The sequence below is a fragment of the Puma concolor genome, chromosome A2, assembly GCF_028749965.1.
Source record: "Puma concolor isolate L17-30 chromosome A2, mPumCon1.1.hap2, whole genome shotgun sequence".
Lineage (NCBI taxonomy): Eukaryota > Metazoa > Chordata > Mammalia > Carnivora > Felidae > Puma > Puma concolor.
Window position 1 is genome coordinate 34,447,194 of NC_141668.1, and position 24,188 is coordinate 34,471,381.

The window sequence follows — 24,188 nt, forward strand, 5'->3', positions numbered from 1 at the left end:
GGAGGCTCCCAACCCAATGTCAGTGCTGCGATGCAGCCTCCTCCACAGGCAAGCCTGCTTGGGGCCGTTCCGGCAGGGGGTGTGCGTGCCCGAACTGCGGGCCAGACACCTGCCCGAGTGAATGAAAAAAACCAGACCATGCAATCTCTTTCTCACCTCACACCCAGGGCTAACTCCAGAGCTGTGCTTGGCAGGCAGACACCACAGGGGAAGCTGTGACAACCCTGGCCCTGCCCTCCCAAGCTGGAGTCGCTGTGTAGGGAGAAAAGATGTTGCAGTAGGTACTGGCGATCTACAGGATAAAAAAGAATGAAAGAAAATTACTTCGGTCTTGAAGTGCACACACACTTAACAGCAAACCTGTCTGACATAGCAGAGGCTGTTTTCTTTTTCTGTTATCTGCTTTTCAGCTCTTCGGAGGGATTGTATCGGGGAAATGGAAGCGTTTATTATGAACTCAAACAGTTAAGCCAACTGTTCTCTTTCACCTGCCAGTCATCTTGGACATTTATGAAAATTCTCTATGTCATAGTCACCTGCCTGAATAAAACGGGCGAATGTCCCACCGAGATGGCAACTCAAAGCAAATGGACCCTGGGTGGGGAGTTAGTTTGGATCTGATGAGTCAAAGAATGGGAGATGATCATCCCCTCTGCCATCTTACATGTTTGTTATGACTACTACCCAGTCTTGGACTGCTGACGGAAGAGGAATACGCAAAAAAATGAGTAAAAGGAAGGCATTTTGTGTGTAAGTCCCAAGCAGGCCTTTTGGTATCTACTGTCTGGCAAAAAAAAAAAAAAAAAAAAAAAAAAAAAAGTCACCTCAGAGGTATGGAATTGCACATAAATCCCTCTTTAGGGACCCATACACCCTTGAAGTACCTGGGGTTATGTACTCTCTCCTTCTAGTAGTGAAAGAAAAGATCAGCAGATTTTAGAAAATGCATGCTCATAAGCGGGGGGTTTCATAGACTAAGAGAAACTTCCAGAGAAAGCCCTCAGAGGCAACACATCTCCTTAAGTCAGGTCAGGCATTTAGTACCACACAAGTTATTATTCACTTACTTGTCAGAGACAGCTCTTGCTTTGAGCAAGGCAGCTGTATAGCATATTGTTGCCGACTTTGGTAAGCTTATATCTGTTAGAGAAAAAGAAAGCAGAAATTCGTATAAGTTTTCAGGAATAAAGAGCAATGATTTTTAATCCACAAGCATTTTAATCATGTAAGTCTAATAAAGTGTAAATTAAGAATATTTTAATGCATACAGTACACAGCTATTTCTTATGTATAAAGGTGGTATGTAAAACTATGGGTAATTCATATTTTTGTGAATAATATATGTTTAAAATCCACCAGACTGACTCTTCAGCAATCTTTTCTTTAAGATATGGATTCTCATATATTGAATTTAATTAAGCAGAGAACAGCTATAAATATATGCATTTAAATATTATAGGAATGCCCTGGATATCATAAAAGGCAAATAGGACCTCTGTGTCACTTGTAAAAAAAATTCTCAACAGGTGTATGAAATACCAATGTGAAGAAAAAATATCACCTGGATCTTTTTTTAAAAACACACCTAAATAGGGGCGCCTGGGTGGCTCAGTTGGTTAAGCATCTGATTCTTGATTTCGGCACAGGTCGTGATCTCACGGTTGTGAGATTGAGCCCTGTGTCAGGCTCTGCACCGACAGCATGGAGCTGGCTTGGGATTCTCTCTCTCTCCCTCTCCCACTGCTTCTCTTTCCTTTCTTTCTCTCTCTCTCTCTCTCTCTCTCTCCCCCCCCTCAAAATAAATAAATAAACTTAAAAAAAAAAACCTAAATAAATTATTTTTTAGTGGTCAGATTTAAACCAGATTTCTTTTGCATTAAATTTCAAGAAGTTCATATTCAGTTTTTTGTTAAATAAGCAATACATTTATTATAACATATACGAAAAATCTTTATATATAAGGATATATATGTGAAATATTTAGAAATCTATACAATTTTTGTTCATTCAAACCCAAAGGAAATCCCCTTTCATATGAAGCCTCATTTGTTTCTCCAAGAAACAGTTCCTCTCAGTTTGTATAGAAAATTTACATGGAGAAGAGGGAGCAGGTAACAGATTCAGATGATGAGTTTAAAGGGAAACAAAAGTAAAAGATACAGCTGAGAATAGATAAACTCAAAAACGTAGTCCCTTTTGGGGAAAAATTTGTGTTTAAATTATGACTCTATTTCTTACCAGAATAGTATTTCTTTAACACTGAACCACATTTATACTATGACATAGAAATATCATCTTAATTCAGGCCAGGTAAAAATACACCATTCCCAGTGCTGCAAAATTCACTCTATGTTAGAGAAACTCTTATCACCTGGAATGCTCTGCCAGCTTCTTCACAGGGCTGTTTTCAACTTCAAAAGAATTACATTACAGTGGATAAAATCCAAAAGGGGCAAAGGGAAGAGAGAAAGAGAGAGAGAGAGAAAGAGAGAGGAACCAAGAAACAGACTCTTTAAGTATAAAGAACCAACTGATGGTTACCAGGGGAGGCGGGTGGGGGGGATGGGTTAAATAGGTGATGGGGATTAAGGAGTGCACTTGTGCTGAGCACTGGGTGCTGTACAGAGTATTGAATCACTATATTATACACCTGAAGTCAATATAACACTGTATATAACACTGTATGCTAACTGAAATTTAAATAAAAACTTAAAAAAAAGAATTACATTATAGTAAAAATGAAAAGCAAGTCCCATGACCAGCCCCATAACAGACAGCCACAGAAGAAAATAAGTTCATAAAAGAATAACAATCCTGAATCCAGTAGTAAGTATTTACCACCAATCTCAGCATGAGGAATTTCTCTGAGGGAAATTTCAATGCCATTGATAAAAAAAATAAATAATCATAGAAAATTCCAACAAAGAACTGAAAGGAAAAGGAGTCTTTGTAATCCTGATCTCATAAATTATGTTCAAACAAAATTTCACCACTATATGCATAATGTAAAATGATGCTCTTATGACTAAGAAGGAGAAAAAAGAAGAATGCCAAACACTTATGGATCTGTCTTGTTGCTTTTCCAACGTCTAAACATTTAACTGCTTCCTAGTGTAGGAAATCAATCCCAGAATCAAATATCTTGTTTATTAGGGTCCATTCATTGACCCTAATTGGAAGGTAATAAAACTGTAGATAATACACATTCTACTTAAAAGTTCAGACCTTTTTTTTTTTCTTTAAGTTCAGACTTTTTATATAAAAAGTATCCAAATCTTGTTTCCATCCTTCCTGGCATGATCTGTGTTCCTTCTGTGTTGAGCATCTTCCCATGAAGAAGAGACTAATGAAAAGTCCAAGAAACGAGTTGAGGCTGAAAACAATGGTCATAATTATCTGGAGGTGGCAGCATAACAGGGAGCCTCACTTGATAAACTAGAGAAAACCTGTTGTTAAGGATTTAGCTTCACAATGAGAAGGATCAGATTGTTTTGATGGTTACCTAAACAAGCAAAGTGACATATTCACCCACTTAGAAAAACATGCAACTCAGGTATACCAGCAAAATACAGGTGCCCAATCAATGATGATCTTTAATCCAGAACCAGGCCTCTTCATGCTCACGAACAGGGCATTCACAACTAGAAAAATGTGACAAAATTCTGCAACATTACAACTACTGTAGTGCATTTTTCCCATAAATTTTTTTACCCATACTCCTTCACTGTATGTAAAGCTGGTGGTATATGTGCACAGTCATAATGCTTAAAAAGTAAATAACCAAAAATATGTTTTAATCAGTATCAAATGGGAAGAGGGGGAAATGTAAATACTCCATTCCTCACTAGTGGCATGTGATTCCATTTGTTTTCTTCTTATTTGAATAAATTACTCTCATTGCTTAACAAAAATAAAAGAATAGCAAAAAATTCTTGCATAACCTGTTTATTTAGATAGTTTCAATGTTTTTCTTCTAAGTCAGCCAAAGCAATTAACCTATTTGGTAATGGCAGTTGTCTCTAAGAAGTGAGAAATCATTCTAAAGAAACTGATCCTAAGTTTCCCTGTAGGTAAAGCAATCTTATTCAATTAAGGTTTTCTTTACAACATATTTCTTTAATATGAAATTTATTGTCAAATCGGTTTCCATACAACACCCGGTGCTCATCCCAACAGGTGCCCTCCTCAATATCCCTCACCCACCCTCCCCTCCCTCCCACCCCCCATCAACCCTCAGTTTGTTCTCAGTTTTTTGGATCTCTTAAGGTTTGCCTCCCTCCCTCTCTTTTTTTTTTTTTTTCCCTTCCCCTCCCCCATGTCTTCTGTCAAGTTTCTCAGGATCCACATAAGAGTGAAAACATACGGTATCTGTCTTTCTCTGTAGGACTTATTTCACTTAGCATAACACTCTCCAGTTCCATCCACGTTGCTACAAAAGGCCATATTTCATTCTTTCTCATTGCCACGTAGTATTCCGTTGTGTATATAAACCACAATTTCTTTATCTATTCATCAGTGGATGGACATTTAGGCTCTATCCATAATTTGGCTATTGTTGAAAGTGCTGTTATAAACATTGGGGTACAAGTGCCCCTATGCATCAGCACTCCATTTATCCCTTGGGTAAATTCCTAGCAGTGCTCTTGCAGGGTCATAGGGTAGATCTATTTTTAATTTTTTGAGGAACCTCCACACTGTTTTCCAGAGCGGCTGCACCAGTGTGCATTCCCACCAACAGTGCAAGAGGGTTCCCGTTTCTCCACATCCTCACCAGCATCTATAGTCTCCTGATTTGTTCATTTTAGCCACTCTGACCTGCGTGAGGTGGTATCTGAGTGTGGTTTTGATTTGTGTTTCCTTGATGAGGAGTGATGTTGAGCATCTTTTCATGTGCCTGTTGGCCATCTGGATGTCTTCTTTAGAGAAGTGTCTATTCATACAACATATTTTTTAAAATGATGCTTATCTTTCACAATAAAAAGCAAAAGCTTTGACATTTTGCCTACCCCAGCAATTCCACTTCTGAGACTCTTTCCTAAGAGAAAAAGTCATGTGCATTAAAAATGAGCCTTAAGGATGCTGATGACAATACTGTTTCTAATGGTGGAAAACTGGAAACAGCCTAAATGGCCAATAACAGAAGATTAGTTAAGGTGCTGTACATCCACAGGGTGCAATTCTATGTGGTCATTAAATCATGTGTTGGAAAAGTAATGATCTGGGAAAATGGTGCATTGTTATAAGTACATCAATAAGTAAAATAAGTATATAAAATTATGATTTCATATGTTTTTAAAAAGCATTTATATGCACAGGGATAATAAAACTGGAATTATACATACAAAATATCAACAGTATTTATTTTTGAGTGGTGGGATTATAGGGAATTTTTTTTATCTGTATTTCCAAAGCTTCCTGTGAGTACATGTAAATAAGTGAATTTTTAAAAGATAACAATAATGCTATAAAAAGAATTCTGTTCTACAAATTGTTGGAAGCAAGTTCATAAGCAAATACATTGGTGGAACCAGACAGAGACAGCATAGACAGACAAAGGTAGAACTTACATGAAGTGAAGTCAGACCAGAGATCTACTGCATATACTTATATACTTCATGAAAGTTAGCGTGATCCTTTTGCAGTGTGCACTGATTAACCATATTTTAATCTAATCACTGCCTAACGTCTAAATCAGAGACCAGAACTGCATGTCTTGGCTCACTTTTAAGAAACACCATATACACTACCTTAGGAGAAAGCTTGTTATTATGGGCTCCTTACTCGCGAGTGCTACCTCTTTCATTTCTTTAAAAATAATGCTGTTGGGGTGCCTGGGTGGCTCAGTCGGTTAAGCGGCCGACCTCGGCTCAGGCCACGATCTCGCGGTCCGTGAGTTCGAGCCCCGCGTCGGGCTCTGTGCTGATGGCTCAGAGCCTGGAGCCTGTTTCAGATTCTGTGTCTCCCTCTCTCTGACCCTCCCCCGTTCATGCTCTGTCTCTCTCTGTCTCAAAAATAAATAAACATTAAAAAAAATTTAAAAAAATAAAAATAAATAAATAAATAAATAAATAAAAATAATGCTGAGACTTGGTTGTTGTTGCGTGTTATAAGTTTGAAACTTATAGACTCACAGAAAGTTTGAAATAATTCTAGGCTCACAGAAGGATGTGAAAATAGTACCCTGTACTGTGAATGCTTTTCTCAGCTTCCCCCAATGGTGACATCTTACATAACTGTAGTATAATATCAAAACCAAGAAACTGACACTGGTACAGTACTATTAAGGAAATTACAGTCCTTGTTCAATTTTCACCTTTTTTTTACATGCATTCATGTGTGTGTGTGCAGTTCTATGAAATTTTATCCCATGGCTAGATTCATCTAACTACCACCACCATCAAAATACACAAAGTTCCAAAGGAACTCTCTTGTGTTACCCCTTTATTTGTACCCTTCCTACCCATACCTGTCCCCTGGTGACCACTAATCTATTCTCTGCCTCTGTAATTTTGTCTGTCTGCCATGATTTCATGCTTTTACCACTAGGGAAATGGATAAAATGATAAGGGAAACAGAATAGCTAATAGTAGTGATGAAAACAAGTAGTATCAGAAGTTTTGAGCAGGAATAACAAAAAAAAGCTGCCTTCCAATATTGCTTATAATTTATTCAGAAATTTTATTTTGAGGAAGAAACTTCAAAACCACTCTATGCAGTGCCTGTCTTTCGTACGTGCATGTACCTACCATAAGTACAAAGAGTCCTTCTAAGAATTAGAATCCAATCTCTTCAATAAATGGTATTGGGAAAACTGAACAGCTACATGCAAAACAATGAAACTGGACCACTTATTTACACTATACACAAACATAAACTCAAAACGGATTAAGGACTTAAATGTGAGAGCTGAAATCATAGAAACCCTAATAGAGAGCATAGGCAGTAATTTCTCAGACATAGGCCATAGCAGTATTTTTCTAGATATGCCTCCTCAGGCAAGGGAAACAAAAGCAAAAATAAACTATTGGGACTACATCAAAATAAAAAAAACTTCTGTACAGCAAAGGAAACAATAAAAAACTAAAGTGCAACTTCCTGAATGGGAGATGATATTTGAAAATGACATATCAAATAAAGGGTTATCATCCAAAACATGTAAAGAACTTATATAACTCAACAAACACACACGGGAATAATCCAATCAAAAATGGGCAGAAGACATGAACAGATATTTCTCCAAAGAAGACATCCAGATGGCCAATAGACACATGAAACAATGCTCAACATCATCAGGTAAATGCAAATCACTCCTATTAGAATGGCTAAAACCAAAAACATAAGAAACAAGTGTTGGCAAGGATGTGGTGAAAAAGGAACCCTCCTGCACTGTTGGTGGGAATGCAAACTGGTGCAGCCACTCTGGAAAACAGTATGGAGATTCCTCAAAAAATTAAAAATAGAATTACCATATGATCCAGTAATTCCACTACTGAGCACTTACCCAAAGAATATGAAAACACTAATTTGAAAAGATATATGCACCTCTATGTTTATTGCAGCATTATTTACAATAGCCAAATTATGGAAGCAACTCAGGTGTCCACTGATAGATGAATAGATAAAGAAGATGTGGTGTAGACATACAATGGAATATTACTCAGCCATAAAAAGACTGAAATATTGCCATTTGCAACAAATGGATGGATCTAGAGAATATAATGCTAAGTGAAATAAGTCACTCAGAAAAAGACAAAAACCATATGATTTCACTCATACGTGGAATTTAAAAAACAGATGAACAAAGGAAAAAGAAACAAACCAAAAAACAAAGTCTTAACTATAGAGAACAAACTGATGGCCACCACAGGGGAGGTGGGGGGGATAGGTGAAAAGGTGAAAGGGATTAAGATTACACTTATCATGATGAGCACTGAGTAATGTATAAAATTATTGAATCACTATATTGTACATTTGAAACTAATATAACACAGCCTATTAACTGTACTGGAATTAAAACATTTTTTAATAAAAGAAAGAATCCAAGAAGGAGAAAAATGTTAGCTACAAAAATTAATGTTCTTAAAAAGGAATATGTTCAGAGAAGTCTTCATAATAACAGCTATGAAACTTGCCTAGAGATCAACTGGACCATACTGGAGATGGAGGTTAGAGTGCTCTCATAAGAGTGGTTTAAAAAAGAAAGTAGATGTCATGTAATACACAGTATGATTAAGATAATAAATAATCTTAGGTAATAACACAGATATTTGCTGTTATAAAAGAAGGGGAAAAAATAAAAAGAAACTTCAGGAAGAATAAAAACAAATCCAAACAAACAATTAGAATCCAAAAAGGACATGAAAAGAAACAAAATAATGAGATATCGCATAATTGCAGACACAAGGAATGCTAAATAAATGTTTCTCACTTAAGCAAAGCTGAACTCCCGGCTTTAGTTTAATTTTCCTTCTACTTCTTGGCCATCTTTTGTTTTATACAGGTCCTTTTCTGAAAGGCAAAGAACTTTCTCCAACTGTCTTAGGTTTTCAAAATCAAATTGTCATGAAAGTCTTTCATTGGAACCACAGAGTATGTTCTCTTTCGCGTCTGGTTTCTTTCACTCAGCATGTTTCTGAGATTCATCCATGTGGAGCATGTATCAGTACTTTATTCTTTTCTATTGCTGAGTAGTACTTCATTGTGTGGATATACCACAACATGTTTATTTTCTTTCTAATAGCTATTTATTTAGATTGTTTCCCAGGTTTGGGCTATTATGAATAAAGCTGTTGTGACCATTCCTGTGTAAGGTTTTCGGCGGGGGGGGGGGGGGGGGGGGGAGGGGGGGAGTAAAACTCATTTCTCTTAGATACGTAATTAGAAATGAAATTGCTGAGTCAGAAAACAGACACATGTTTAAACCGTTAAACAGTGCTCCAAAGTGGTTGTGTGAAAGTTTGCAAAACTAGTATATGGTGACAGAGATCAGAAAAAAATGATTACTTCTGGGCTGGAGAGCAGTTATTGGCCAGAAGAGGGCATGAGGCAACCTTCTGAGATGATGGAAAGTTCTATGATCCTGGATGGTGATAACACAGGTGTATATAAAAGTGAAAAGTTATCCCGCTCTACACTTCAGATTTGTGCATGTTACTGTAGGTAATTTATACCTCAATAAAAACAATTTTTAAAAAACAAACCTATAATCCTGGGCCATGTGAAGCTGTCTTCTCTTACTTCAATCTAACTTCCATAACATTTAAGTTGCCTTTTATCATTCTGCTCCCCCCTCCAATTCTCTCTACAAATCCTTATCCAAAGTTACTTACTAGTTTTGCCTTCCATAACATAAAAGAATCTGATCATTTCTCAAGTCAGCCTTTCAAATATTAAAATGGTTTAAATGTCTCCTCTAAACCTAATCTTTTCCAGAATAAATACTTCTAATTCCTCAACTGATATATTCTTCAGAACTTCTCATTTATTTTTGTTATGGAGTCATGAGTGATTTCAAAATATGTGAATTAGAAGTGGAAATAATCCCCTAAATCCCTGAAACCTGACCAGTACAGAGTTCTAGGGAAATGTACAGTTTGAGGAAGTACAGCCATAACACCTCTCTAAATAACAGCTAGGATGACCCTGGTGTGGGGCAGCTGGAAGTCCTCATTTGTTCCTGTGATTGTGTAGTCAACAAAACCATCCAGGTTCTATCAAATTAATTTCAGCCAAAGCCAAATCTTTTCTCTTTTACTGAAACCATGAAAATTTATGAACCTATAAGCAAGATTTCATATTTGATTCCATTACATTTTAAATCTTAAAATGAAATCTAAACCATTGAGTTTTAATTAATAGTTTCAGAATATCATTCCAGCCTATTAGTCATCATTCTGACTCAAGCTACCAACCACAGCTTTGTGCCATACAATCCATAGGCATACCTTCCTCCCCATATGATTGTTATCATCATCAAAATTGCTGCTAACATTTATCAACGGCCTATTAAATGCCAGGCGCTGGTGTTAATCACTTATACACATTATTCTGCCTAATCCTCAGAGCAACCCTCTGAGTTAGGACTTAACTGCTAGCCCTCTTTTACAGATGGGAAAAGCGAGACATATAATGGTTAAGAAATATGCCAGTATCACATAGTTAAAACAAATATGAGCTGTCCCCACAGCACATGATTTTGAACTGTGCCACGTTGTCTACGAGGTCTGATTTATAAAAATACTGACCATGGCAATACCAAGGAAAGGATCCAGGAATGACATTCTAAAGATCACCCTAAATCTGCAATGGTCTGCAATGATGAATGTGCAACCATTTATTAATGGTAATAATAGGTATTATATATGCCACTTAAACCATTAAATCATACCATTTATTAATGGCTATAATAGATATTATATATACCACTTATACCATTAAATCATACCATTTCTTAAAGATACAATAGGTATTGGGGTGCCTGGGTGGCTCAGTCAGTTAAGTGTCTGACTTAGGCTTGGGTCATGATCTCACGATCCGTGAGTTCAAGACCCGCATCGGGCTCTATGCTGACAGCTCAGAGCCTGGAGCCTGCTTCAGATTCTGTGTCTCCTTCTCTCTTTTTGCCCCTCCCCCACTCATGCTCTGTCTCTGTCTCAAAAATAAATAAACATTAAAGATACAATAGGTATTATGACTACATTGCTCCACATTACCTAAAAAGGTAGCATTCAAAACATTATCAAATGTTTTAATTAAATAAGGATATGTCTATGGCATTCTTCTAATTCAGAAATATGTAGAAAATGGCCATTTAAATTAATAAGAAACATTTAAATGTTACTGTATAGACCACAAATATTTTCACATCCACTATCTTGTCTGTTTTTATTTAGCACAACTTCCTTCGTAATTCCATGTTAGATCTTCAATCACCTCTTTCTTTCCTAAATGTTAATAAACCACATATAGTCATCTCCTAGAATTTTACTGGTATCGACTTATTTGCTGCAATTCTAAAAAAACAAAAAGAGAATCACAATTATTGAGGGCAAACAGAATATAGGAGTGAATAAAGGCATATTCTCATCAACTTATAAACACATTACTGTCTTCTCCAAATAGGAGAACTACAGGATAGATCAAAGAATTGGACAACAGCACACAACTGTGAAGGTCAATAAAATCTTTTATTTTACAGATGAAGAAATACAGGACCAGAGAAGCTAAGTGAAATGCTTATGAGCTTACTTACTAATCAGTAACAGAACTGGTCTCACAATAGCAGGTTCTTGTCACCACCCCACACTGCCACTGTGATGCTTGCGTGTACTCCCCTTATCATCCTTACACTTTCTGCATCATTTTGCTCAGAAAACAGCCTCACAAAGAAAGTCTTGAGACTTTTGCCTCCTCTGAACTTTAGCCACCTTTAATACCTGCTTACAAGCTCTACCCCCCTTTAACTATTTGTCATTCTGACCTTTCATATACTTTAATCATTTGTTTTCCTTTACATTTTCTTCCAGTTGGGAATACCTATAATGTCATCTTGTAGATTCTCCCATCCTTCTTGAACCACTCTCCACTTAAAACTCTCTGTGTCTTCCTTTGCCAAATGGTGTCAGCACAAAGTTGTTTATTGAGTCTCAAGTTAGGGGTTTATATTTATCTTTCCTCTAACTTAAAAAAGGGCATAGCTTTTGGCTTTTGTTGCTACTTGTTTGTTTTTAGATTCAGGAAATCTGTCTAATGCTCCCTACTTTTACGACTGTGAGCTATAAGAAGACAACATGATCTCCTTCTCTTAAGGTTCTTCCATTTTGGTAAAAATTAAATTCAGCATATTAATTACTCTTAGGCTTTGACCACTTTAGTACTAACTGAAGTGTCAGCAAAGCACAGATTTATAGGATCCTCTGCTTTTGGCAAATGAGACTTGTAGATCCACACACACAGGCATTCACATCCTGTACTGCATTCTCTAAATTCACAACCTTTAAGGACTAGGTGGACACTCACACCTGTTCCCCATTCCACATTTTTTCTCCCCGTGTCATTGTTATGACTCAGCAGAAGTTACCTGATGTTAATGGGCTGTATGAGTCTTGGCAGGCTCTAACTGTGTCTTAGTTACACCCCCCCTAACAGATTATCCAAGTTAATGCTAGGTCTACATAGGCCTCAATTTCCTGCAGTTAAGAGATCACCAGAAAGCAAACGAAATTAAATGGTTATAGCTTAAAATAATAAGTTTTAATAACCCAGGAAATAAAAAAGTTTCTGTACTGGGATTCCCATTAGTTGTTTAAAGATTAAAAACCAAACTCTAATAAACTCTTTTACACTGATTGGTTGAAAAACTGAGCAAATATCTCCCTGATAGAATCCTGCTTCTTTGCAGCATCTGAAACCACCTCACCGGTGCTCTTCAGTGGCTTTTTACTCCCTGATGTCTTCTAACACCATGTGTTTCCACTCCCTCTAGTGCTTCTAACATCATGTGCTCATTCCTCAACCACCTCAAGTCAAAAAAATAGTATGAATCCACTGTGCCACTCTCTCCACTTTGAGGTCAGACTGGAGACCATCTCTGCTGAGATTGCCTCATGCATGGTCTCTCTCCAGGGCCTATAGAATTAGGTCCAAAGCTCTGTGAGATCTGGTCCCTACCTAACTTGCCCAAAGCATATTCAGCCCTTTGCTGTAGCCTTCCACCATCCCTCTGCTTTATAGGATACATGGAGTACTCCATGCAGGCTGGGTCAATCTTGCTCCTGAACCTTTCCATGAGCTCTTTGTCTCTAGTATTTTCACTGTCTGGCTCAATTCAGACTCCACCTCCACCAGGAAGGCTTCCCTTGCAGTCTTTACAGCAACTGTTTTCTTACTCCCCTCTCCTACTTACATGGTGAGTTTCAGGAATAAAATTGTTTCTTCATCACTTTGTACCCACAATCCAAAACACTGCCTAAAACATAGCTGGTGGTTCTGTGTTTGCTGAATGAAATCTTAGGTTAATATACTAACATCTCAAATCACCTGATATTAGCTCCCTTTGATATGTAAACATTTAGACCTAATTTAGCTTCTGGAAGCCAAAAGTGTCAGTACTGATGGGTGTTTAAGGAGGGCGCCAGAAACTTGTTATTTCTCAACATGTGTACTGCATTTATCACTGCTTCTGCAGTTTTAGCAAAATGGGTGAAACGGTACTGGTGTTCTAAATCTAGATGTCTATTTGAAACAGCAGTGGAATTAAAAAGTGAGGCAGGAAGAAAGCAAGAGTACAAGCTGACAAGGTTGAAGGAAAGTAGAAGGGTTTTTGGCCAAAAACAGGGAAGGCAAACCACACCTCTTCTGGCTCCCTAGGACCCTGTATGGGAATGAGGCCACTGAAAGAAAAGGTCATCTCAGGGAGAATGACTCTTAAGTTTTCAAAAGTCATAAATGCTCATAATATCAAACTTGAAATTCAGTGTAATAATCTTGGGAGAAATTTATGTAATTATGAGTAAAACTGTCAATCTGACGTGTCTCAGAAAACCCATGGGGCAACTTTAGATAGAACAGTTTTTTCAGTGATCATCTTTTTGACCTAATTTCCTTTTGTTCATCTACAATAATAATAAGATGTAATTTTAAAAGGATCACTACTGTTCCTATGCATGAGCTAGGTCAGTGGAGGGTCAATTTCATATCTATAATTCTAAAACAATGTTTTCAAGGGTAGCAGACAGCATAAGTAAGACCCACAGCACCTCACAAATGAGGACACTACGTCATAGGGCATCTCCAACTAACAAGTCATTCGTTCACTACAGCTGTTCTGAATGTCTACCCTCACACACGAGTGTCTGGGAAGAGAACATGGGGCTTGCTCTCAAAGGGTTTCTTTCTCTGTACCTCTACAGCATGTTTCAAACAGATTTACTGAGCACTGATACATCTCACCTCAATTTACTGTGGTTGGTTTTGGTTTGGGTTTCTTTACATCTTTCTCCACCAGACTGAAAGCTTCTTGGCAACACAGAATAGGTTATACTCATCTCTGAATCTGAAAGCACCTAAAAATTAATATTTTCAATATAAGGATCTGATGCAGCCTTGCTGAATTAATTTGAAAAAAAAAACCCTAATTACTCTCTATAGTCATTTAAGATTATGGAATATAAAGTATCTCTGGGGTACCTGGGTGGCTTAGTCGGTTAAGCATCCAACTTTGGCTCAGGTAATGATCTCATGGTTCATGGGGTCAAGCCCCGTGTTGGGTTCTGAGCTGACAGTGCAGAGCCTGCATGGGATTCTCTCTCCCTCACTCTCTGCCTGTCCCCCACTCACTTGTACTCTCTCTCTCTCAAAATAAATAAAATAAATAAACAACAACAACAACCCTTTTCTTGGTCAGGCAACATATTGATATGCTGGAAGTTTACATTAATCCACACATTTGGTCCTGACAGACACTTTTGGAGCCATAAACTGAATGACCAAACAAACAAAAATTAAAAACAAATAAAAATGCAGCCCATTTCCCTTTCCTAACCTATTTTTGGATGAGATGTATTATGACTATCCCATTATGTGATGCTGTCCTTCATGTGGCTTTCTTCAGTAAAATTTCTGAGTTTACTTCTGTACATGATACGATACAAAGAAAAGAACAGAAATGTGGAATTCTGTCCTTAGTTTTTTGTTTTGTTTTGTTTTGGTTTGGTTTAAGACAGTCTGAGGTCTTTTTGTCCCACCTTTAAAAAGCCAATCCAAGGTCCCCTTTCAACCAAAGGGAAAAGCTTCACTGAAAAAATAAAAAGGATTGCTATACCAGAACCTCAAAAAGAAATGCCACCTGGGAGTTCAATGATTCAATCAGGGAAATACTACATGACCTTAGTAATTTGGGGCAGGGGGAGGGGCAGGCAACACAGACTCAACTACACCCAGAAAAATTCATCTCATGCTATAAAGTCAAACACCAGATGTTATTTGCAACTTTTGGATTGGATTACCCCAGAAGGTCTGTGTCAGAGAGCCCTTCTGTGGCTAGTGCCCTGGAGTCCAGCACGGCAGTTTATGGGATGGTAACGGCCGGCTGGGGAGGGATGTTACCTTGGTAAATTACGATAACGAGGCAATAGGGTTATGAAAGCCAATATAAATTTAGAGGGTTTGTTTGAGTGCCAACTATGTGAATTGCATATGTATGCATTCATAAAAAATCTTCCATCATCAGAGACAATAGAAATTTCTCATGCATACAGTCTTTATTGAAATAATACCTATCATTAGAACTCCTGCTCATTGCATATAATATGACAGACAATCATTTGCTAACTTCAAAGGCCTAGTCCACTTGACAGATCTACCTTTTGGTTTCCAAGTCAGCAGGACACCCCGTACAAAGCTATAAAAGGCCATCATTTCTCAGTGATTCATGCTTACCAGCCTGAAACCATAGCCCATGGTATCAGTGCTGATATATATATATATATATAAATATATATATATATATATATATATATATATTTTTTTTTTTTCCCCTCCAATGAAGCAGCTATGTGATTCATTTGCCCATCTTTTACACAAGGATGCTCTTCAACACTTGCCTTGGTATCTTGACCTTTTCCATAAGAGCCAGCCCAGGAAAGAGAGCCAGACTGGGCTTACAGTCTGTCACTAGGGACTGATTGCATTGATTGCATTTCAAACCTTCTTTCTTGAATACAGTTTAATTTTGTAGTAGATACATCTCAGAAGCTGTTGTGCCTATGGCATCAAAACTCACAACTATACACTTGACTGAAAAGCACTGTTTTGGAGGTCTGGACTGCCTGACGCTCAAAGCCTGACACTGATGGCCTAAATACAGATTTTACTGACTGGTCTTCCTGGCATCTCAAATCCCTCTTATTCTTGCCCATTCCTTAAACATAAATGGAAGATAGCCTCATGCAAAGAGAGAGTATCCAGTGACTACTTCAAAGGAACTGTTATGATAGTTGAGCAGCTTGTGTTAGTTGTAAGGCCTTGGGCAACGAACAAAGTTTACGAAATTGTTGCTTATAACTACATGCTGACTCTGCAAAACAGTATCAGCAAAAAGCTTATTCTCTGAATAGTCTCAACATAGAGTAATTCCCCAGTGCTTTCTTTAGAACCTCTGTTTTCAATCTACTGAGATGAAAGTATTTCCCCCAGTGTTAGAAACATGTCCTGATCTTAAAAGTATACCCTCTGCACATTACCAGATAGCAGATAATAGTGCTAATTTAGGATGGGCTCGATGGCACCAGTAAAAATGGTCTTGATACAGTTGTTGCATTTATATAACATTCATGACTATATAAAAGACAAGTTGTCCCTCACAGGGAAATTTCTGTCCCCAAATTTAGGGCAATCACTGAATGATCTAATGGAGTAAATATCCAGAAGAACTTGGATTTGTATTTCCATTGGTGCAAATTGCCCCAAGGCTGAAACAATTTGTCTTTTGATCAGAGTGAAATTCCTGGCACTTTTTTTTATCGGCTTTCCAAAAGCTTAAGGATTATCAGTAGATAAAACTAAACATTTCCATTCTTATCAAATATCTATCTACCTACCTGTCCTACTAGATCCATAATTAATTTTAATAGTAGGCCACAACACTGCCTTTTCGGGGGGCACAAGACGGGGCTCTTATTCCCCCATTTTAACTAACATTTTATTTATTTATTTATTTATTTATTTATTTATTTATTTATTTTAATTTTTTTTTCAACGTTTATTTATTTTTGGGACAGAGAGAGACAGAGCATGAACGGGGGAGGCGCAGAGAGAGAGGGAGACACAGAATCGGAAACAGGCTCCAGGCTCTGAGCCATCAGCCCAGAGCCCGACGCGGGGCTCGAACTCACGGACCGCGAGATCATGACCTGGCTGAAGTCGGACGCTTAACCGACTGCGCCACCCAGGCGCCCCTATATGGTTCTCCTTTTGAACAAAACTGATGGAGAACAGTGGTGAAGTTCAGGAGTGGTGATCCTGGCTCTTTACAATGGTTAAGAATTATTGAATACTTAATGTGTACCCCACACTGTTCTAAACATTTAACATGATTTAACTATTTTAATCTTCACAACAAATTCCCAGCTGTGTGATCTTGAGCAAGCTACTCAGCCTTTCTAAGCCTTGATTCCATTTCCAGAGAAGGAAACCAAGGCTTAGAAGACTAAGTAATTTGCTGAAGTTCACTCAGCTAGTGAAAGGCAGAGCTAGGGCTTGATCTCAGCAGGCTGGCACCGGGCAAGTTCTCTTCATCATCATCTGTGACTGCCTTTTGTGTCCCCAAGGACTGCTGACTAGAGACAGACAAAACGAGACACTCCCGAAGGTATCTTATAGCACTCAAGTTCACATTCAGTTGTTCTATAAGATTCTTCTAAAATTGAAATGCACAAGTGATAATGAATAAAAAATGCATGAATTCTTTTCTACATTGCCACCCTAATCTTTGAGACTTAGGTTTTCAACATAGGTGGTCTATAAGCACCTTTGAAAGGCAACCCAAAGCTTGTAACAACTTTCTCAATTGTTCTGAAAGAAGTTCTGATGACTTAATGATCTCAAAAACATTCCTGTGTTTATAGTTAATGTATGACTAAAAAAAAAAAAAGTTGATAAATCTCCAATTAAATGAACGCCATACATCAAATCTTTGTGACTAAAGAAATCAGGCACAAGGTGACTGAAAATAGAAAGCCAGATTTTGAAGAGAATTTCAGAAAGACAAGCCAATAGAGATATACCACGTTCTTAAAGAATCTTAAAAGACACTTTGGCATCACTGAAATTCTGCACCATGGCTCCAGCCCACTTAATTCATGCCTTTCTAAAAGTAGTGAGAGAAGCAGAGCAAGTCATTTCAGCAAAGCTTACATTTATGAAAAACACATGGGCTTTTAGAGCCAGAGAGACCTGGATTTGAATTCCAGTTCTGCAGTTTTGAAAGAATGTGATCTTGAAAGTTACTTAAATCCACAAGCCTCAGTTTCTGCATCTGCTAACATGGAATAACTACCTCCTTGCAGGTTATTGAGGGCTATAGGTAATGTGCATGATGTTATAGGTAACATTATTATTATATTAGAGGAATGTGTATGATGTGCTTGGCACATTGTAAGTCCTCAGTAAACTATAGCTAATAATAACAATAAGAGTGGTGTTAATAAAAAATAAAAATAAAAAATACTGCCAACAGCAGAGACAGTGGAAGCAAGATGGCTAAGACCAAGGGCCTAGAGTCAGACCACCTCTTTTTATCCTGGATTTCCTTTCTTCATGAAATTCATATCTTACTGAACAAAGACTGACCTCAGTTTATCTCTTTTCTCTCACCATATAACATCTCCATGGCTTTACTTGAACATCTTAGGCTCTGCATCTGAACAAGTTACTTAACTTCTCTCTGTTCCAGTTACCACAGCTATAAAATGGGGCTAATAATAGTATCTACCTCCTATGCTTGTGGTAAGAATAAATGAGTTTATCTGCATAGAGCTTAGAATCATGTCTGACCCTGACACAATGTAAGAACTCAATAAATACTAGCTGTTGCCACAGTTATTTTAGTCATTGTATGAAGGACTCTAAGAGCAGGATCAACCACCTGGATAAAAACTGCCCACCCATAATGTGAGTTAGCAAATTGAAAAGAGTATGAAAACTCCTAAGGATAGCAAGACAGCACTTCAGACTAATGGCTGGAATAACATAACATGAGAAGATATCTAAAGGGCAGAATCAAAATTAGACGGCAGATTACAGAGAGGTATGAACAAGTAACCGGTAATCCTCCGAGGGATCCATGTGCTTCACTGCAAATGGAGTTTGTCAATGTCACTTTTAAAACTCAAAGGCAAAAAAAATTGTTTTAAAGATGAAGAACAAAAAGACTGAAGCAAAGGGATACATGTTACCTTCCTCCTTTCTTTGAACATGTTGGTTTCCCCTTGCACCTTGCCATACTTCTAAATCCTTTCGCAAAGGTCAGAACAGCAGTACAAACCCCACTATGTCATAACTTCCCAACGCACTCTTTAAAAAATTCGGCCACTGAGCAAAAGTAATAAAGAAGGACTGTACCCATAAACCATCCAAGAAACAGCTACCCAACAAGAGCATTCCAACTTGCAAAGATAACATACAATCCTATTGCTCTGGGTGTGGCTCTGTGAACAGGCATGGAGAGGCTGAGATTCAAAGTGCTGTCTCCAGCATCTCATAGATTAGACTGATGACATCTGAACCAGGGCGAAGAACAGGGCGCCCCTAACTGCTGTCTGTACTCCAAGCCCTCTAAAGCACCCACACCTTGTACAGGGCCAGAAAATGAGGCAACAATTCAGTCAAGAGCCTCTGGCTCTCCTGGAAAAGCAGGAGGGATGAACTTGAAACAGCCCATTTTATGGTATGGGGTGAGGAACAAGAGGCATGTTTTTTAAAAGTCTTGTGTGGTTGCGGCTCGTTCTACAAGAACAGTAACTTCAGCAGCCACTTCATTATATTTCTACTGTAAATGACTGAGGCCTGAGCCAAGTCCGCACCAAAACACCCTCCAGAATTCAGTCGGGGTTAGGTCATCTGCAGTCTATTGACAACTGCTGAACTCAAAACCCCTAACAAGGCATCTCAGCAACAGTATGTGTCCTGCCACTAATGAGGCTCTTTTTCCATGAATAATGAATAAGAACATCATGTCTGTTGCCAGGTACACAACATAAACAAACCTCAACACAAGGGCCCTGGTATGGTGAGTTTGTCCATTTGCAACAAAGGAATTTTGCAAAGCGTGAGCCAAGTTTTAGTGGAGGGTGGGACAGGCTGTTGTAACAAATAATGTGAACATATGTTATCAGAATCTAATAAATCAGCATTTGGTTGGTGTGGAACAGAGGCTGTGCAACAGGATAGACAGAGATGACAGAAAGCTCCAAATGAGTTCATTTCTCTATTTTACAATCGGTCTTATAACACAAAGCTGATGATTTCTGTAACGAACGGAGATCGTCATGAAAGGAGCCTTATGGGATTTGAGATATCAAAGGCTTTACCAGTTACATCTTTTTTTTCTTAAGCCTTGGTGTACCAGGTTGAGCACAGGTCAGCACTAGGGATGAGAACACTGAACCCTTGCTATGGCATTGATGGCTACAGGGTAGGATCTAAAAAAGGTGCATGGCCACATGAACCCAGTGCATGGTACTGGGTTCCTTTTATACCAAAAGAACCTCAATGTATGAGCATTTTGCCTGTAAGCTAGTCTTATGGCTTAGATTCCCAAGGTCAGATAAATAGTGAGATTCCAGCAAATAAACAGAGAACAAAAGTGAGCTGACATGAAGGCCAAATAGTTTTTATTTTGTTTACTATAAAGTATGCCACAAATACTTTTCTGTCTTTCTAAAATCAGTTCCATACTAGGTAGCATGTATCTTGTTACACAGGGTGCTTGTGTTCACACAGGCCAAGTAATGCCATCACTGGCTGAGGGCTTATAGTTTCCATTGATTTGAGCAAGAATTAACAACAAAACAAAACTAAAACAGTCTCCCAATGCTCAGTTTCCCCAACTGTAGGAGAGGACAACTCCAATCTACTTCAGAGAATCCTTATGAAGAACTGTATTAAAATAAAATGGCTTGTTCTATTTGTTTGAGGAGTTCCTGGGAAGTTAGATTTGAATGGTTCTTTAAATGCACTGAAGATGCTTTACTAAGGAAAAGAATATTTCATAAAGCAAAAAATTAGTATGTGACAAAAGTAATCACTCCCTAATGTCCATTTTATAAGCAAACATGTTTATTTTGAGGAGAGAGTTAATTAAATAAGGTAGAATGGCATAAAATTCTGCAGAGATTCCAGTAGCTAGGTCATGGCAGGTAATTATGTGGGTAATTCTTTTGCAATTAATCAATTAGTGAATTCACAGACAATGGCAATATTAACGCAAGAGTTTGGAAATCTTTGAGATGTGTCAGTTTATTAATAACAGGCAAAATGGAATAACCTCACGGGTAAGTAACCTAGACGGTGAAGGGATTTCAAAGCCCTTCACGTGAAGAGATGGGGGGTATTCTGCTAATGAGGAGAAGACCTGGGATGAAGGGCACATTATTTTATCTTTAAATATTTACTAAGCTATCATAAGGGCTGCAGTAAGGGCCACTAGCTGTTCTATATTGCTTCAAAGGATCAACATGACCAACAGGTAGTGGTCACAGTCACCTGATGTGGGGTCGCAGCAAGGACTCGAATAGTCAGGGCTGTCCTAACAGGATCTGTGTTGCCTGCAGAGATTCTGAGTGATTCCTGACCATGGAGGCAATAAAGCAGAGCATGCATAGCTCTTGTTGATGGGAAGAGTACAAGGGGAACCTACTGGGAGGGAAGGAGAGGAATGTAGCACAGGCCACATGACATTTCTGGCCCCCACTAAAAACCAACCATTAAACTCTAAGATTTTTAAAAATGCCATCATAAAACTGTAGGTGAAAACTCTATGAGTGGATAGTTACCAAAGTGCTGTACTATTTGAAATGGTCTTTCCAATCTAATCATTGAAATACATCAAGAAAAGAAAAATCCTCAAGTAGATGAAAATAACCAAGGACTCACCATCATACTTTGCTAAGACTGCCTGAACATCAGCATATGCTTGTAGTTCCAGAAGTGCTTCTAGAAGGTTTTCATGGATGTTGAACATGCTCAGCAAGGGGAACTCCTTCATCAACTAGGAAAGAAGAAATCAAGGATGATTAATATAGATTTCCTATTTTCTAAAAGTACAATGAGTACCAAATTGTAATATATTTAGGATAAAAAAAATACAATTTTAGAAGTATAGGTAATACTGAATTATAAGTATTCATACCAATTATTATTTTGTAAAGCATTAGATGCTCAAATCTTTTCCTGCTATTTTAGGAAAATGGCAACTTTGAATTGGTAAGAACCCTAAGGTGGAAGAGAATCCATAAGTGAGGGGGTCTCATAAAAATGGAGGAAGACGCTTAGCAGTGGTGCTCAGTAATGTTAGAATATGATAGATGCAAATTAGGCAAAGATTGAACACTATCTCATGGGCATTAATAGGTTAACTTTGATAAGAGCAGTTTGGATGAAAACCAGAGAACAGAAGGGTAAGCAAGCAAGCACTATTCCTTGGAGCAGCCTGGTGACAAAGTTAAGGAGAAAAAGCAGGAAAATAACTAGACGGCGATATGGGTTGAGAAAATGTGCAGGTAGTTGTAGAGAGTAGCAGAAAGGATTGCTGTTCATGAGTTCCTGCTGGTGGCCTCAAGAAAACAGGAGTCAAGATCATTTTCCAAAACTGAGGGAATAGTTTTGGCAGGGAGGAAATTTGAAGATGGGGGTGACAATATAGAACAGCCAGAAAGGGATTTGTAGGATTGCTCAGGCCATCTCGAGGGCTTAACAAATTGGGGACCATGAATTCACAGAGGCTACAACTGGCATCCTTGTCAAGTTTTAGTTAACAGTGCTCACCAGCCCAGGTACAATAGCAAAGACGTCAAATAGTGAGGTTGAGGCTGGGCAGAATGGACTAGATTCAGTAAAAAGTCACAGAGCAAGAAGAGTTGGCTAGAATTAGGAAAGAATGATTAACGCAATGGCCTAAAGGTTCTAGACAGGATGGGGAGGAAGAGTGGTCCAAAGGGAGGCAAGGGATATAATAATGAACTTCACTAGAAAGCAAACAAAGAAGAAAGGGCCAAGAATTTCAGATAAAATCTTATCTTACAGAAAGATAACCAGGTTCTTTATACAGCAAAATCATAGGTATATATGGTATGTGTATGTACATATGCACTGATGTATATGTACATGTATATATCCTTTATTTAATATTTTATATGGATAACTGTTTTCTATTATAAAACAATGCCCTCTTTTCTTGATGCCAACATCTTTAAAGCAATTGTGCTGAGAGAAATAATACTCAAAACATGGCTAACTCACTGTTAAGAAACCAGTGGATACGTTGCCTTGACTATCCACTCCTTCCTATATTAGAAACATTTGCCATATTTTGTTTTTTAGAGCCAAGAATAATTTAGCATATCTATAAAAATAAATAATTTTCTGCAGTCCCAAAGAGCATCATATTACCAATGAAAAACACCTATCAAAATGATTATGTGTTCGGTAAGACTATCTGAACCCCCTAGAGACAGCCTGCAGTATTTTCACTGCAAGTAAAGGAAGTGAATAAGACTATACCACACATTGTCAATGTTCTGTAACCAATAAAAGTATTTCTTGTTCTGGTTCACTTTGATTCTGGTTGACATCACTCTTTGATTCCCCCCCCCCCCCTTTCTAATTAGGGCTCGTTAGAATTAAAGCTCTCTGTCATTCAGCGTTTGGCAACACAATAAAGACATTCTCTAAACCGCAACATTTAAACATTTGCCATTTTTGACCAATTCTTCAGGTAAGGTCAAACTTCAAGGACTTAAGTCTTATTCTGTAATTTTAAAACCGTAGCAGCAAATAGTAGCACACTGCAGCTTAGAAACTGAGAGGGAGTCTCGCCAGACACAGTGAGACCATGTGAGCAAACACAGGAGTCTCAGCCTGTTTCAACAGAACTTGAAGCAGGACACGAGGCGTCTGGGCAGCAGCACTTTCACGGGAAGCTTCAACACGGTACACAACATCCGAAAAAATAATCACCAATAACAGATTTTAAACATGGCAAATGGCAAACGTTGGAGAAGTAACCAAAGTCATATGACAATTTGGATTCTAGCTTTCCTTGTTTAACATAAACAAGGAAAAGTGAGCCTTCCGCTGGCTCCATCTCTCTGCAGCTATCACCTTGCTGTCCCCAGCCCCTCACAAGAAGGTCTCTTAGAAAAAAGCCATGCACGCTCTGCTTCCTCGGCTCCCTTCTTTCCTCACTGCATAGCTGCACTCTGGCTTCCACCCCACCGCTCCTCGGACTCTGCTCACCCCACATCTACAAGTGACCCAAACTGCTCCTGTGGATACTCTCCAGTCTCTTTCCTTGCTTGACCTTGGCAACGTTTGACAGTTTGATGACTTTTCCCTTAGAACTCTTTTCTCTCTTGGCTTCCTCAACACCATTCTCTTCTGGATTTCTCCATACTTATCCCCTCACTCTTTCT

The 24,188-nt window shown here is 38.3% G+C and overlaps 1 protein-coding gene across 8 annotated transcripts in view; it reads right to left on the bottom strand.

The window, feature by feature from the left end:
- ST7 (suppression of tumorigenicity 7) overlaps positions 1–24,188 on the bottom strand; it is a 255,364-nt gene that overhangs the window by 38,515 nt on the left and 192,661 nt on the right. For 6 of the 8 annotated variants that reach the window (XM_086691826.1, XM_086691838.1, XM_086691833.1 and 3 more), the window contains 2 exons: positions 21,652–21,766; positions 1,068–1,140 (listed from right to left, as the gene is read on the bottom strand). In XM_086691826.1, coding sequence (XP_086547952.1) covers positions 1,068–1,140; positions 21,652–21,766 — 188 coding nt within the window. Of the gene's footprint in view, positions 1–156; positions 293–1,067; positions 1,141–21,651; positions 21,767–24,188 lie in introns of all 8 variants that reach the window. The other 2 variants (XR_015245376.1, XM_086691824.1) reach the window with 1 other exon arrangement.